This window comes from Chlorocebus sabaeus, chromosome 16 (assembly GCF_047675955.1).
Source record: "Chlorocebus sabaeus isolate Y175 chromosome 16, mChlSab1.0.hap1, whole genome shotgun sequence".
Classification (NCBI taxonomy): domain Eukaryota; kingdom Metazoa; phylum Chordata; class Mammalia; order Primates; family Cercopithecidae; genus Chlorocebus; species Chlorocebus sabaeus.
Genome location: NC_132919.1, coordinates 80,172,727 through 80,186,402, shown reverse-complemented (window position 1 = coordinate 80,186,402; position 13,676 = coordinate 80,172,727). Strand labels below are relative to the sequence as shown.

At 50.2% G+C, this 13,676-nt stretch overlaps 1 protein-coding gene across 2 annotated transcripts in view; it reads left to right on the top strand.

Annotated features, from left to right (window-relative positions):
* Positions 1–6,719, top strand: part of WDR45B (WD repeat domain 45B) — a 32,200-nt gene extending 25,481 nt beyond the window's left edge. For both annotated transcript variants that reach the window (XM_008013379.3, XM_073005521.1), the window contains 4 exons: positions 2,074–2,159; positions 3,775–3,876; positions 4,623–4,744; positions 5,241–6,719. In XM_008013379.3, the coding sequence (XP_008011570.1) occupies positions 2,074–2,159; positions 3,775–3,876; positions 4,623–4,744; positions 5,241–5,347 (417 nt within the window). In that variant the 3' untranslated portion in view covers positions 5,348–6,719. The remainder of the gene's footprint in view (positions 1–2,073; positions 2,160–3,774; positions 3,877–4,622; positions 4,745–5,240) is intronic.
* The last annotated feature ends 6,957 nt before the right edge of the window (positions 6,720–13,676 follow it).

Genomic DNA, 13,676 nt, shown 5'->3' with positions numbered 1-13,676 from the left:
AAGGCAGGAGAATCACTTGAACCCAGAAGGTGGAGGTTGCAGTGAGCCGAGATCACGCCACTGCACTCCAGCCCAGGTTACAGAGTGAGACTCCGTCTCAAAAAAAAAAGAAACAAAAATACATACACATCCAAGTTTATTAGAAGAATCAGACATGACAGGTTTGTCATGTTGTTGTAGATTTTGCAGAACCACTCAGTTTCTGTGTTTCTGTCTTCACAGCCTGAGAACAGACAGCTCCAAACCCTTTTTACCTACTTAGTTACATGTCTTCATTGAATTACCACCAGATTATAACTTAAAATATTGACATATTGGACACATTGTCTTTTAATGTGTGAGATCAGAAGAACTGTTAACTTTTTAAAATAATTTTAAATCTGGGATTCTTTATACTTCTTTTTGCCTGAATTCAGATTTTTACAAAGAAAATTGGTATCTTTTACTATAGTTTTCATTGAAGACTGCAAGCCCAGTGTTGCTTTGTAGGAAATTATAAATTGTGAAGGAGGTGAGACCACAAGCCAGTGATGGGATCCATTTGTGGGCACTGTCTGCGGAGGTTCGGTGTGGAGGCCCTGCTCCTACCCTTTGACACGGTGCCAGCACCAGGGTCCCTCCTCAGCACGTGGGGACACGTGGCTTGGGGCGCATCCCGCTCACTCCTGGGACACAGCTGAGAGCAGGTTTAGTTATTTCTAGGTAGTTTGTTTTTGTTTTGTTTTGTTTTGTTTTTTGAGATTGAGTTTTGATCTGTCATCCAGGCAGGAGTGCAGTGGTGCTATCTTGGCTCACTGCCACCTCCGCCTTCCGGGTTCAAGCGATTCTCCTGACTCCACCTCCCGAGTAGCTGGGATGACAGGCACCTGCCATCATGCCTGGCTAATTTTTGTATTTTTAGTAGAAACGGGGTTTCACCATGTTGGTCAGGCTGGTCTCGAACTCCTGACCTCAGGTGATCCGCCCGTCTCGGCCTCCCAAAGTGCCGGGATTTTATCTTTTTTACCTTTAGATTCTCCATCCCCACCTCACTGCAACTTTTTCGTCTTTATCTCCCTGTTAGGAATGTGGATGCTTCTCTGCTTCCTGCTTTCTTAGCTCAGTAGTGCCCTCTGGGTTAGCCAGGTAGACAGCAGTGCCCTCTGGGTTAGCCAGGTAGACAGCAGTGCCCTCTGGGTTAGCCAGGTAGACAGCGGTGCCCTCTGGGTTAGCCAGGTAGACAGCGGTGCCCTCTGGGTTAGCCAGGTAGACAGCAGTGCCCTCTGGGTTAGGTAGACGGGATTACACAGAACCTTGCAACATCCGTGGCCCGTCCTGTGCTGTCAGCAGAGTCACCCTGTAGAGCTGCTCCCGCCTTGTCCCCCACAAGCCGGCTGCTTACTGAACTCCCAGGAGTAGGGGCTGCTGGGTTGAAGGATATACAGATTTTTTGTTGGATGTTGTCAGAGTGTTCGACAAAAGATGCAACAGTTCTCGTTTTCCCAGCTGTCAGAATCAGCTGAAGAGTCCTCCTCGTTCTGGAGGAAATGTTAAAAACGCCCCCGGCACCCGAGGTCTTGGGCACCTCTTTCTTGGGAAAGCCAGCATAGCTGACGTGAATGGTTTTAAGTCCTTTTATTGTATTATTATCATTTTTTTTGCCTCACCTTTTTGATGGCAGGATTCCCATGCTGCTTTTCCTGGCTATCTGAGGGAGTTCGGATTCGAACAGTGCTTCTCAGATGAGCACACCGTGTAGCAGGAGCAGGGAGCCTGGGCCTGGGTGTTCCTCCTGGGTGTCAGCCAGGGATGCAGGCATTCAGGGGCAGTCCACACTGCCCGGTCAGGGGGTTGTCTCCTGAAGCCTGTCTCGACTTGTGCCCAGTGCTGTGGGACCAGGAGCCACCAACCAACTCTTTCTCGGGGGCGTGGCTGTGTGCTGGCAGTTGGAGGAGAACGTTAAGTAGTAGATGATGTGGGTGAGTCTGAGAAAGGCTTGTGTGGACTAATGGGTTTGTGAATGTAAATCATTTCAAAAACTAACGAAACAAGTTTTGAATCTTTGATAATGAAACACTTCACTGTTTTTCAAAGGGGACCCTTATAAGAATATTTGATACTTCATCAGGGCATTTAATCCAGGAACTGCGAAGAGGCTCTCAAGCAGCCAATATTTACTGGTAAGGGCACCCTTCACCGGAGAAGAGCTTTGGGCTAACAGCACGGAAATGGGATTTGGGATGTGGGAGGGGGGTAGGAGCAGGCACCCTCTACCCCACAAGGCTGGAGGAGGGAGAATGTTGGGCTGCTAGGGGGTTGGGTTTCAGCTTTTTAAATTGCGATTAATTTTAAGTTTTTATTGTGGGAAATTACAAAAAAGTAGAAAGAATGTCATAATTAACCCTGCTTCCGCATTTATCAGTAGTTGCTGGGTTTTGTTGTTGTTGTTTTTTTGGGTTTTTGTTTTGAGGCAAGGTCTTGCTCTGTTGCCTGGGCTGGACTGCAGTGACGCTATCACGGCTCACTACAGCCTCGACCTCCTGGGCTCATGCGATTCTCCTGCCTCGGCCTCTTGAGCAGCAGGGACCACAGTTGTGTACCGCACGCCAGGCCAGTTGTGTTTTTGTAGCGGGGTCGCGCTGCCCTGGCTGGCGGGCTCGGGTTCACTCCTGTTTATTTTTAGTCTTTCTGGTGTTTTTGCCAGTGTCACCTCTTGACCAGCGCTCCGGCTTGTGTTTAAGGCCATGCTGGAGACCGTGTTGGTTTGTCCGATTATAGCCTGTTAGAGTCTGAGAGGCCGCACGGCCGCCCACAGTGGTGTCCCCACAGTCCCCGGGTGTCTCATGCTGAAGCCCTACTTGGGTAGGATCTCGTGCCCTGTGGCCATGGCCAGGAGGCCTGGTGCCTCCCCCTTGGCTAGTATTGAGCAGCATTTGGGTCTTTGAGATGAAAATGTAATTAATTTAGCCAGGCATGGCAGCTCCCGCCTGTAATCGCAGCACTTTGGGAGGCTAAGGCAGGTGGATCACCTGAGGTCAGGAGTTCAAGACCAGCCTGGCCAACATGGCAAAACCCTGTCTGTACTAAAAATACAAAAATTAGCTGGGCGTGGTGGCATGTGTCTGCAGTCGCAGCTACTCGGGAGGCTGAGGCAGGACGATCGCTTGAGCCTGGGAGGCGGAGCTTGCAGTGAGCCAAGATCATGCCACTGCACTCCAGCCTGGGCAACAGAGCGAGACTCTGTCTCAAAAAAAAAGAAAAGAAAAGAAAGAAAGAAAATGTAATTAATATATAAATACAGTGGCTTTACCCGTGAGGTCCTGGGCCTTGTGGTGTGCGGAGCACACGCCTGTGCTCCCAGAACAGACAGCACGCAGCCAATGCCCGCCCCAGCCCAGGTGACCTCTACAGGGGCCGCCTGCACCTCCTGGAGCCAGGATCGTTGGAGAGAATGTGTGTTTCTCACCTGAGTCTCCTGAGAGCAGCCCTGAGTGGCATGTAGGGGATGGTCTGCAGGAAGCCCCTTCCCTCTCCCAGACACACAGCTCGCCAGCTGCATTTGTGGGGCACCCGAGGAAAACTCTTGCCGTGATACACTGGATTGTGGCTGTGGCTTTGTGGCTTCAACCTGTGGTGCTGTGGGGATGGTTGTCGGCTTGTTAAAGAAAGGGCCGTATTCAGAATCGGCAGCTCCAGAGTGGGAATGTTGGGGTCTTCCGCGGTGTTGACAAGTGCTGTGGGTTAAGACTCTGTCCACATCCACACAAGACTGAGCTGTGCTGGTTTTCTCTGCAGCATTAACTTCAATCAGGACGCATCCCTCATCTGCGTCTCCAGCGACCACGGCACAGTACATATTTTTGCAGCTGAAGATCCAAAAAGGAATAAACAGTCCAGGTAGGTGTTAGGGTGCCTGCTGGTGGGAAAAGCTCAAGGATGAAAGGAGTCCTTGTTGTTTCAGTGTGGACAGGATGGGACCCCCCCCAAGCCAGCAGGGCAGTGTGGATAGACCCCACATGTCATCAGGGCAGTGTACACAGACGCCCCCATGCCAGCAGAGCAGTGTGGATAGACCTCACATGCTATCAGTGCTGAAATCTTTTTCATCTGATATTTCTTGGGGTTTAAAAATCAGTGCAGACCGGGCACAGTGGCTCACACCTATAATCCCAGCACTTTGGGAGGCCGATGTGGGCGGATCACCTGAGGTCAGGAGTTCGAGACCAGCCTGGCCAACATGGTGAAACCCCGTCTCTACTAAAACTACAAAAACTAGCCGGGTGTGGTGGCAGGCACCTGTAGTCCCAGCTACTTGGGAAGCTGAGGTAGGAGAATCACTTGAACCCGGAGGCGGAGCTTGTAATGAACAGAGATTGCGCCCCTGCATTCCAGCCTGGGTGACAAAGTAAGACTCAGTCTCAAAAAAAAAAAAAAAAAAAAAATTAAAAGCAAAAATAGAATTTAAAAATAAAATCATACAACAGGCTTTGTCATGCATGGCAAAAAAAAATTCATTAAAGCTCAAACTATGTGAAATAGCGTTTTAATATTTTCAGCAGCAGTCTGAGTTTAAGCAGGTGATTTTTTTTTTTCCCTGTAAACTTTTGTAGATGCAACCACCCTTTCTTTTTTTGTCTTCACAGTTTGGCCTCAGCCAGTTTCCTTCCAAAATACTTCAGTTCTAAGTGGAGTTTCTCCAAGTTTCAGGTTCCCTCAGGCTCTCCGTGCATTTGTGCCTTTGGAACAGAGCCAAACGCCGTCATTGGTGAGTGGTCTTTCCTGGAGGGAACGTCCCAGCCCATCCCACCTGGGCTACATCCACTGAGCCTCGGACCCAACTTCCCATAGAATTCCCACCGCCGCGCTGTGGCACCGATGGCCGCCCAGTTCCCCTTATTTCTCCTGTGGGCTCAGTGTGTCCCGCTTCTGGTCTGCACGGCCATTTGGGATGTCTTCAACCCCCATCCCATCCCTCCAGTCTCCCCAGGAAATCACTGGGACGGGTCTTCCAGTGTTTGTATAGATGACCAAAGAATGTTTCTTACCCTGTAGCCAACACTAGGTGACTAGATGTTCACCCCAAGACAGTCGGGGCGCCCAGCCACGGTGCCGAGTGCACTCAGTGGGGACCTGGGGCCGTCTGGGGCTTTCAGAGCAGCTGCCTGGCTCCAAGAGACTGTTTGCAGTTCAGCTCAGTGGGACTCGTTGCTTTTAACTTTGGGGGAAAGAAACATGGGTAAAATGGTCTCCTTCTATCCCAGCGATTTGTGCAGACGGCAGCTACTACAAATTCCTGTTCAACCCCAAGGGGGAGTGCATCCGGGATGTCTACGCGCAGTTTCTAGAGATGACCGATGACAAGCTGTGACTCCAGCCGGGAGCACCACAGCACCTACCACCTGCCGCCTTCAGGCTCTCGGGGCTGGTGCCAGCGCCCCAGGGGCCTCCTGGGCCACGGGCTGGAGGGGCTGCCCAGGGACCTTGGTCTCGAAGCCATATGTGGTTGTCTGCTTTCCTAAGGACTCCCGTTTCCAGTATTAAAGAGAGAATCATCATCAAGGCACCGTAGGTACTCAGTGGCTGTGACCAGCTCGAGTGGCTGTGGCTGTTCCCGTGAGCTCAGCTGTGACCAGCTCGAGTGGCCGTGGCTGCCCCCATGAGTTCAGCTGTGACGTTCGCTTCAGTGGCTCCACAGCGTCTCGCACTGACAGGGGCTCCGTACAGACCTGGGGACTGGGCTGAGAGGGTGGACGAGGTCAAGTTTGTTTTTGCAACAGATTCCATCGTTCTGACTGAGTCTGCAGTGGGGAAGTGAACACGTGTGCAAACGTAAGTTCTTACATTATAAGCAGATGTAAATAGAACACCAGCAGCTTGCCTTAGAAAAGGAGAAAGGAATTCCTTCTCCTGACCGAACATGGAGAACGACCTGACCCTGTAGAGAGAGCGCAGCGTGAATGTTCCCCTCGTGTGAGCCCAGCCTGTGGTCGTCTCCGTACCCGCAGCGTGGTCATCTGTGCCCGTGTGTGGTGTCCCCGTCTCTGCTGGGGCCATTAGAACGAGGCGGACACCAGGCCACCCTAGAAGCCGTCGGACCTCAGGCGTGTGTGGGGCAGGGACGCGGGTCTCCTGGTTACGTTCTGGGTTAAATCTGTTTCCCGGTTACGTGTAGGGAACAGCAGAGTGACGCACGGACTTTGAACATTTGTTATGGGGGAAAACATCCTTTCACTTCGGGGTCATCTGCCAGAGCAGGGTCTGGGAGCGGGGAGGGCCCGCTGCCGTTCCCGCTGGCGTGGAGGGAAATGCCTTGGTCTGGCCTCCGAGCCCCCAAGTCCACTGTTTCCCCTCCCCTCATTTATAAGAATAGCTACACACTAACATTTTGGGAAGGAAAGGCACATAACTTTTTTTTAACATTTGGTAACTAAAATAGGTTATGGGCTCTATATTGTCAGCTACTTGGGATATATATTTAATTTTCTTAAATTCCCGTTAAAGAAACTCTATTTTATGGTTTTGATTTCAGATTGCAAACATATAAAACCTGCGTAGCAGCGAGTTCTTGGTTTTGCCAGTTCCTTCAGTTCCTTTACTGTTACTGTCATGTAATCAACTAACTTTGTATGTGGATTTTGATGTAAAGTATGCATGTTCCTTTTATGTGTATTTAATCATGTTTAATTTTGCACACTTATTTGTAATGTTTCTTTTAAATAAAAGTGACTAATTTTGTTGTACTCTGGACCTGTAATGGGAAATAGAATTGTGTGTTATGAAGCCAAACACTGTTGCCCTTGTGAGAATCTGGTTGGACTGTAGGTTTCAGAACAGCCTGTGGGACTGAAGGGGGCCGGCCTGTGACAGGACAAGGTGGAAGCCAGGGCCACTGGGTGCAGAGCCTAGAGCTTCACTCCCTGAGGCGGGGACGGCCTGCCCCTGCCCGGAGGGCGCTTCTGGAGAGGGAGGGAGGAAATGCATCTGGAGGAGGCCTGTGTGGCTCCGAGAGGTCTGAGGCTCCTGTTGCCTGCGGAGGTGGAGAGTGGCTGTGAGTAGCAGTGTCCCTGCGTGTTGAAGTGGCAGCTTGAAGTGAGCCGGGGTCACCCTGACTTGTCTAACACTTGAGATCTGACTCTGGGTGGGGGAGTAGGAACGTAATTACCAGTTGATAAACATCAAGCTGGGGGAAATGCATGCAAGAAGGGTGGGCTTTCTCGAGAGCTGATGCGGACGGCCGGGCTGTGTGACAGCCCCGTTCACCAGGAACGTGGTGAGGGCCTGGCAGCACCGGCCCTCCCCAGGCGTGTGCTTCTTAAAAATCACTGTAGAGCGGCAAGGACGCAGCGTCCCTCGGGCCGGTGGACTGTCGGGAGCGCAGCAGGCTGCTTTTCAAATGGAACTGATGAGAAGCGCGCTGTACTGTACAGAAAACAAGGCCGGGCTGCTGGCGTCCCCCGGGAACCTGCTGCGTCCCCCGGGAACCTCCTGTACCCTGGACATGGTGTGAAGGGTCTCCAGAGCTACTGCCTCAGAAGGTGCCTACTCGGCAGCTTTCCTGTCTGATCTTACAGGTGCGTGGGCATGGATGACTCTGGCTGTGTTTCTGGTCTGCTCTCCCTCCCCCATGGCCTTGGGATGTCTTGTGGGGACAGGCGGCTTGTGCCCTGTGGAACGCAGCCTGACCCACACCCACCTGGTGTGTGACGGTGACGCCTGTGTGAACCCCTGGCCCCCTCTCCCTCCCACCACTGTAGTTGGGGGTGCTGGCCGTCTGCAGCCTTCTGTGACCAGAGTTTTATGTTTGTGTTTTCTTTCTGCAACCAAACCAAGCTCCTGAATGCCAGAGATCTCTCACGTGACTTAGTCCTCACCTCTCTTCTGTTGTGTCAGAGGCATTTGGTTGATGATATTTTTGAATCTTGTACCAAAATTTTTCTTTTCCAGATGGTTCAGAAAATACAGTGAAAAAACACAATGTTCCTTGTAAAATAACATAATAGAAAAATACAAATTTGTAAGCAAAATTGCCCCGTGTTTCCACCTGCAGAGATCACTCTTGGACAGCCTCACACCTGAATGTAACATCTGTTTTTATTTAAAATTTTTTTTGGTAGAGATGGTTATCCTCCACCTCCTGGGCTCAAACGATCTTCCCACCTTGGCCTCCCAAAGTGCTGGGATTACAGGCGTGAGCCACCGCGCCCGGCCCCATTTATTTCAGATACATCTGTCAGTTCTAAAGCTGGTTTCTAATTCATGGCAATGACTTGTGTCTACCCATTTGTATGCAGTCTGCATGCTTTAAAATCCTCGTCCGCTGGCTGGGCGCGGTGTCTCAAGCCTGCAATCCCAGCACTTTGGGAGGCCGAGACGGGTGGATCATGAGGTCAGGAGATCGAGACCATCCTGGCTAACACGGTGAAACCCCGTCTCTACTAAAAAAATACAAAAAACTAGCCGGGCGAGGTGGCGGGCGGCTGTAGTCGCAGCTACTCGGGAGGCTGAGGCAGGAGAACGGCGTGAACCCAGGAGGCGGAGCTTGCAGTGAGCTGAGATCGGGCCACTGCACTCCAGCCTGGGGGACAGAGCGAGACTCCGTCTCAAAAAAAAAAAAAAAAAAAAATCCTTGTCTGCTGATTCCAGCATCTGAGTCTTCTCAGAGGCTGCCTCCTGATCTTCCTTTATTCTGAGTGGAGACACGCTTGCCTCACTGCCTAGTACCGTGGGTTCTACGGGGAACACTGCAGATGGTGTTGCAGATACGGATTCTGTACATCCGAGGAATCTGGGCTGTTTTAGGCAGGTGCTGAGACTGAACTCTGCATTCCGAGTCTGCCCTGGGGCAGGATGGGCGGGGCCCGGACGAGAGAAGCAAACAAGCCACTTGGGGGTGGCCATGCCTGCCGCTAGGAATGGCTGTTTAAGTGACTTTCTGCATCTGTTGTGATGATCACGGTTGCCTGTCTGTCACTCATTAATGTGGCATCACACTGACTTTTGAATGTTCGGCCAACCTTGCTGTCCTGCGGGAAGGCCCACTGGGTGATGGTGTGTTATCCTTAAGTAAATACTGTTGAATTCGCCAGGCGCAGTGGCTCATGCCTGGAATCCCAGCACCTTAGGAGGCCGAGGCGGGTGGATCACGTGAGGTCAGGAGTTTGAGACCAGCCTGGCCAACATGGTGAAACCCTGTCTCTACCACAAAAATTAACCAGGCGAGGTGGCGGGCGCCTGTAATCCCAGCTACTCGGGAGGGTGAGGCAGGAGAATCGCTTGAACCTGGCAGGTAGAGGCTGCAGTGAGCTGAGGTCGTGCCATTGCACTCTAGCCTGGGTGACAGTGAGACTGTCTCAGGGATTAAACAAACAAAAACATTTTAATAGTTGGGGATTTTTTTTTGATGTATATTTATAAAGGATTCTGATTTCTAATTTTGCTTATATCCTTGCCACATTCTGGAATTAGGGATCAGGTTAGTGATTTTGTGGTTTTGGCATTAATTTTAAAATGATTTGTCTTAGGCAACATCCACCAAAATGTAGACATACAGCGGGTTTTTACAAAAGCAAATGTAGACTTGAGACTGAGGTGGCACCTAGTGAAATGCTGTTTCTTTCATAGCTCTGTTCAAGAGAAACGCCACCGTCTCAGAGGCCGCGAACCCCCGACATGGGCTCTGAGCCTCCCACAGACACCTGCGGCCCCATCTTGTCCATGCTGGCTGCCAGCCAGAATCCTGTCATCCGTGTAAGACGTTTCAGATGGTGAGTCTGACGACGCTTCTGGGGCGTGCGAGCTGAGGGCTAATTATCTCCTAGTCTCTCATGGGCCTGTGGAAAAAAACAGGCAAGGATCTGGCCAGATACTGTGGAAAAGGGTGTCGTCCTGACCTTTATAACAGAGTGTAACTCCAGAAAATCAGCACTTTTCTACCTCAATTTCGATATTTGCACAAGGGACTTGAACTTCATGTCTCTCATTATTCTTACCATTATCACCTTATACTGACAGCTGCCTATCTTTTTTTTTTTTTTTTTTTTTTTTTGAGACAGGGTCTCACTCCAGGCTGGAGCGTGGTGACGCGATCTCAGCTCACCGCAACCTCTGTCTCCTGGATTGAAGCAATCCTCCCACCTCAGCCTCCTGAGTAGCTGGGACTACAGGCGCAAACCACCATGCCCGGCTCATTTCTGTTAATGTTTTGTAGAGACAGTGTCTCTCTATGTTCTCCAGGCTGGTCTTGAACACCTGGCCTGAGGCAGTCCTCCCGCCTCAGCCTCCCAAAGTGTTGGGATTACAGGTGTGAGCCACCACTTAAGCCCAGTCATGCTTTTCTTTCTTTCTCGACCTCCTGGACTCAAGTGATCCCTCTGCTTCAGTTTCCCAAATAGCTAGGACCATAGGCATGCACCACCATGCCTGGCTAATTTATGTTTTTTTGTTTGTTTTTGAGACGGAGTCTCACTTGTCTCCCAGGCTGGAGGGCAGTGGCTCAACCTCAGCGCACTGCAACGTTCGCCTCCCGGATTCAAGAAATTCTCCTGCCTCCGCCTCTCGAGTAGCTGGGATTACAGGTATGCACCACCACGCCTGGCTAATTTTTTTTTTTTTTTTTTCTGAGAGGGAGTCTCACTCTGTCTCCCAGGCTGGAGTGCAGTGGCGCCATCTCGGCTCACTGTAACCTCTGCCTCCCGGGTTCACACGATTCTCCTGCCTCAGCCTCCCGAGTAGCTGGGACTACAGGCGCCCACTGCCACGCCCGTCTAATTTTTTTGTATTTTCAGTAGAGACAGGGCTTCACCATGTTAGCCAGGATGGTGTCGTTCTCCTGACCTTGTGATCCACCCGCCTCAGCCTCCCAAAGTGCTGGGATTACAGGCGTGAACCACCATGCCTGGCTAATTTTTTTGTATTTTTAGTAGAGATGGGGTTTCACCATGGTGGCCAGGCTGGTCTCAAACTCCTGACCTCAGGTGATCCGCCTGCCTGTGCCTCCCAAAGTGCTGGGATTACAGGTGTGGGCCGCTGCACTTGGCCTACCTGGCTAATTCTTAATTTTATAATTTTGTTTTAGAGATGGGGGTTTTAGAGATGGGGTTGCCCCAGCCTTGTATCAAACTCCTGGGCGGAAGCGAACTTCCTGCCTGGGCCTCTCAAACTGTTGGGATTACAGGCGTGAGCCTTAATCCATTGAAGCCATGCCTGGCTTTAATTTCCTTTTCATTCATTGCTGGTGCATATAAATACAACTTATTTTTGTCCTGATCTTGTACACTACACACTGCTGAATTCATTTGTCAGGCTCTAGTAGGTTGAGTGTGTGTGTGTGTTCTGTGGAAGTTTTTATACATGATCATTCCATCTGCAAGTAGTTATCACCCCTTCCAATTCAGATGCCTGCCTTTCTTGCTCAATTGCTCTAAGACTTACAGCAGCGCCGACCAGCCGTAGTGAAGGCAGGTATTCTTGTTTCTGATCCGAAAGGAAAAGCTTCCAGTCTTTCACTGCTGAATACGTATACGGTTAGCTCTGGGTCTCTCTGCATTTTTCCTGCTTGGATTTTGTTGAGCTTGTTGGATGTACAGATTCATGTCTTGATCGGATCAGGTAAGTTTTCATTGATTAGGGGTTCCTGAAGTGTTTCTTCTTCCTCTTTCTCTACTCTGGAATTTCATCAGGTATATGTTGTTAGGCTTAATGGTCCCATAGGCCCGTTATCGTTTACTTTCCCTGCATTTTTCTTCTCTGCTGCTTAGACTGGTAATTTCATTGACCCTACCTTCGAGTCCGCGGCTGCTTTCTGATGCCTGCTGAAATCTGCTGATAAATTCCTCTAGTGAATTTCTCATTTTAGCTATTTTACTTTTCAGTCCTAGATTTTGAGTTTCTTTTTATAATTTCTATTTTCTGCTATTTCCAAATTTTTCACACACTATTCATATTTCTTTTTGGTGCGGGTGGGGGGGCAATGTCTTGCTCTGTTGTTCAGGCTGAAGTGCAGTGGTGTGATCACGGTGCACTGAGGCCTTCACTTCCCAGGGGCAAGCAATCTTTCCACCTGAACCTTCGGAAGAGCTGGGATCTCAGACACGTGCCACTACGCCTGGCTAATTTTTTTCCTTTTTGTTTTTTAGAGACAGAGTCACACTATGTTGCCCAGCCTGGACTTGAGCTGTTGGGCTCAAGCCGTCTCCCCACTTGAGCCTCCCAAAGTGCTGAGACTGTAGGCGTGAGCCACCACACCTGGCTTTGTTTGTTCATTTTTTTTTTTTTTTTTTTTTTTGAGACGGAATCTCGCTCTGTTGCCCAGGCTGGAGTGCGGTGGTGCGATCTCGGCTCACTGCAAGCTCCGCCTCCCGGGTTTATGCCATTCTCCTGCCTCAGCCTCCCGAGTAGCTGGGACTACAGGTGCCCGCCACCTCACCCGGCTAGTTTTTTGTATTTTTAGTAGAGACGGGGTTTCACTGTGTTAGCCAGGATGGTCTCAATCTCCTGACCTTGTGATCCACCCACCTCAGCCTCCCAAAGTGCTGGGATTACAGGCATGAGCCACCGCGCCCGGCCCTGTTCTTCTTATACTTCTTTGTCCCTGGATCCCTTCCACTCCTTGAGCATATTTAAGACAAAGTGTTTGTCTAGTAAGTCCAATTTCCAGGCTTCCTCAAGGACGGTTTCTGTCACCGTGTCCCTGCCCCGGGCTCGTGAGTGGCTCCTTGTTTCCTGTTCCTTTGTGTGTTTCGTTTTGAGACAGTTTCGCTCGTCACCCAGGCTGGAGTACAGTGGCGAGGTCTTGGCTCACTGTAACCTCTGCCTCCTGGCTTCAAGCGATTCTCCTGCCTCAGCCTCCCGAGTAGCTGGGATCACAGATGCCCGTCACCACACCCAGCTAGTTTTCGTATTTTTGGTAGAGATGGGGTTTCACCATGTTGGCCAGGCTGGTCTTGAACTCCTGACTTCAGGTGATCCACCCACCTTGGCCTCCCAAAGTGCTGAGATTTCAGGCATGAGCCACCACACCCAGCCTGTTTTCTGTTTTTTTAAACAAAATTAGAACTGGCCAAGTGTGGTGGCCCATGCCTGTAATCCCAGCCCTTTGGGAGGCCAAGGCGGGAGAAGAGCTTAAGTCCGGGAGGTCGAGGTCATCCTGGGCCACACAGCAAGACCCGTCTCTACAAATGAAAATAAGATTTTATTTTTTCCCCTCAATTTTGATTTCCTTTTTCAATTTTGTTACCTGCTTGCTTTAGATTTACTTTGTTCTTCCTTAGTTTAAGGTGGAAACTTAATTGATTTTAGACCTTTCTTTTTTTTGATATGGTATATCGCTGCTGCCCAGGCTGGAGTGCAGTAGCACGATCTCAGCTCACTGCAACCTCTGCCCCCTGAGTAGCTGGGATTACAGGCACCCGCCCCCACGCCCGGCTAATTTTTGTATTTTCAGTAGAGGCGGGATTTCACCATGCTGGCCACCGTGTTATTTTCCGCTTTATTTCCTCTCTCTCGTCTCCACGTTGGTTCCCTTTTTTCTGCTGCCTTTTGTATTATTTAATATTCTTTTCAACCTTCCATTTTAAATTTAACCAACTGACTTTTAGACTTGATCTGGACAAGCAGTATTCGTGACTGCACTGGGTGATAACAGAAAAACTGACTTTCACAGTCCACTTCAGAGTAAGGGCTACGTTTTGTTTGAAGTG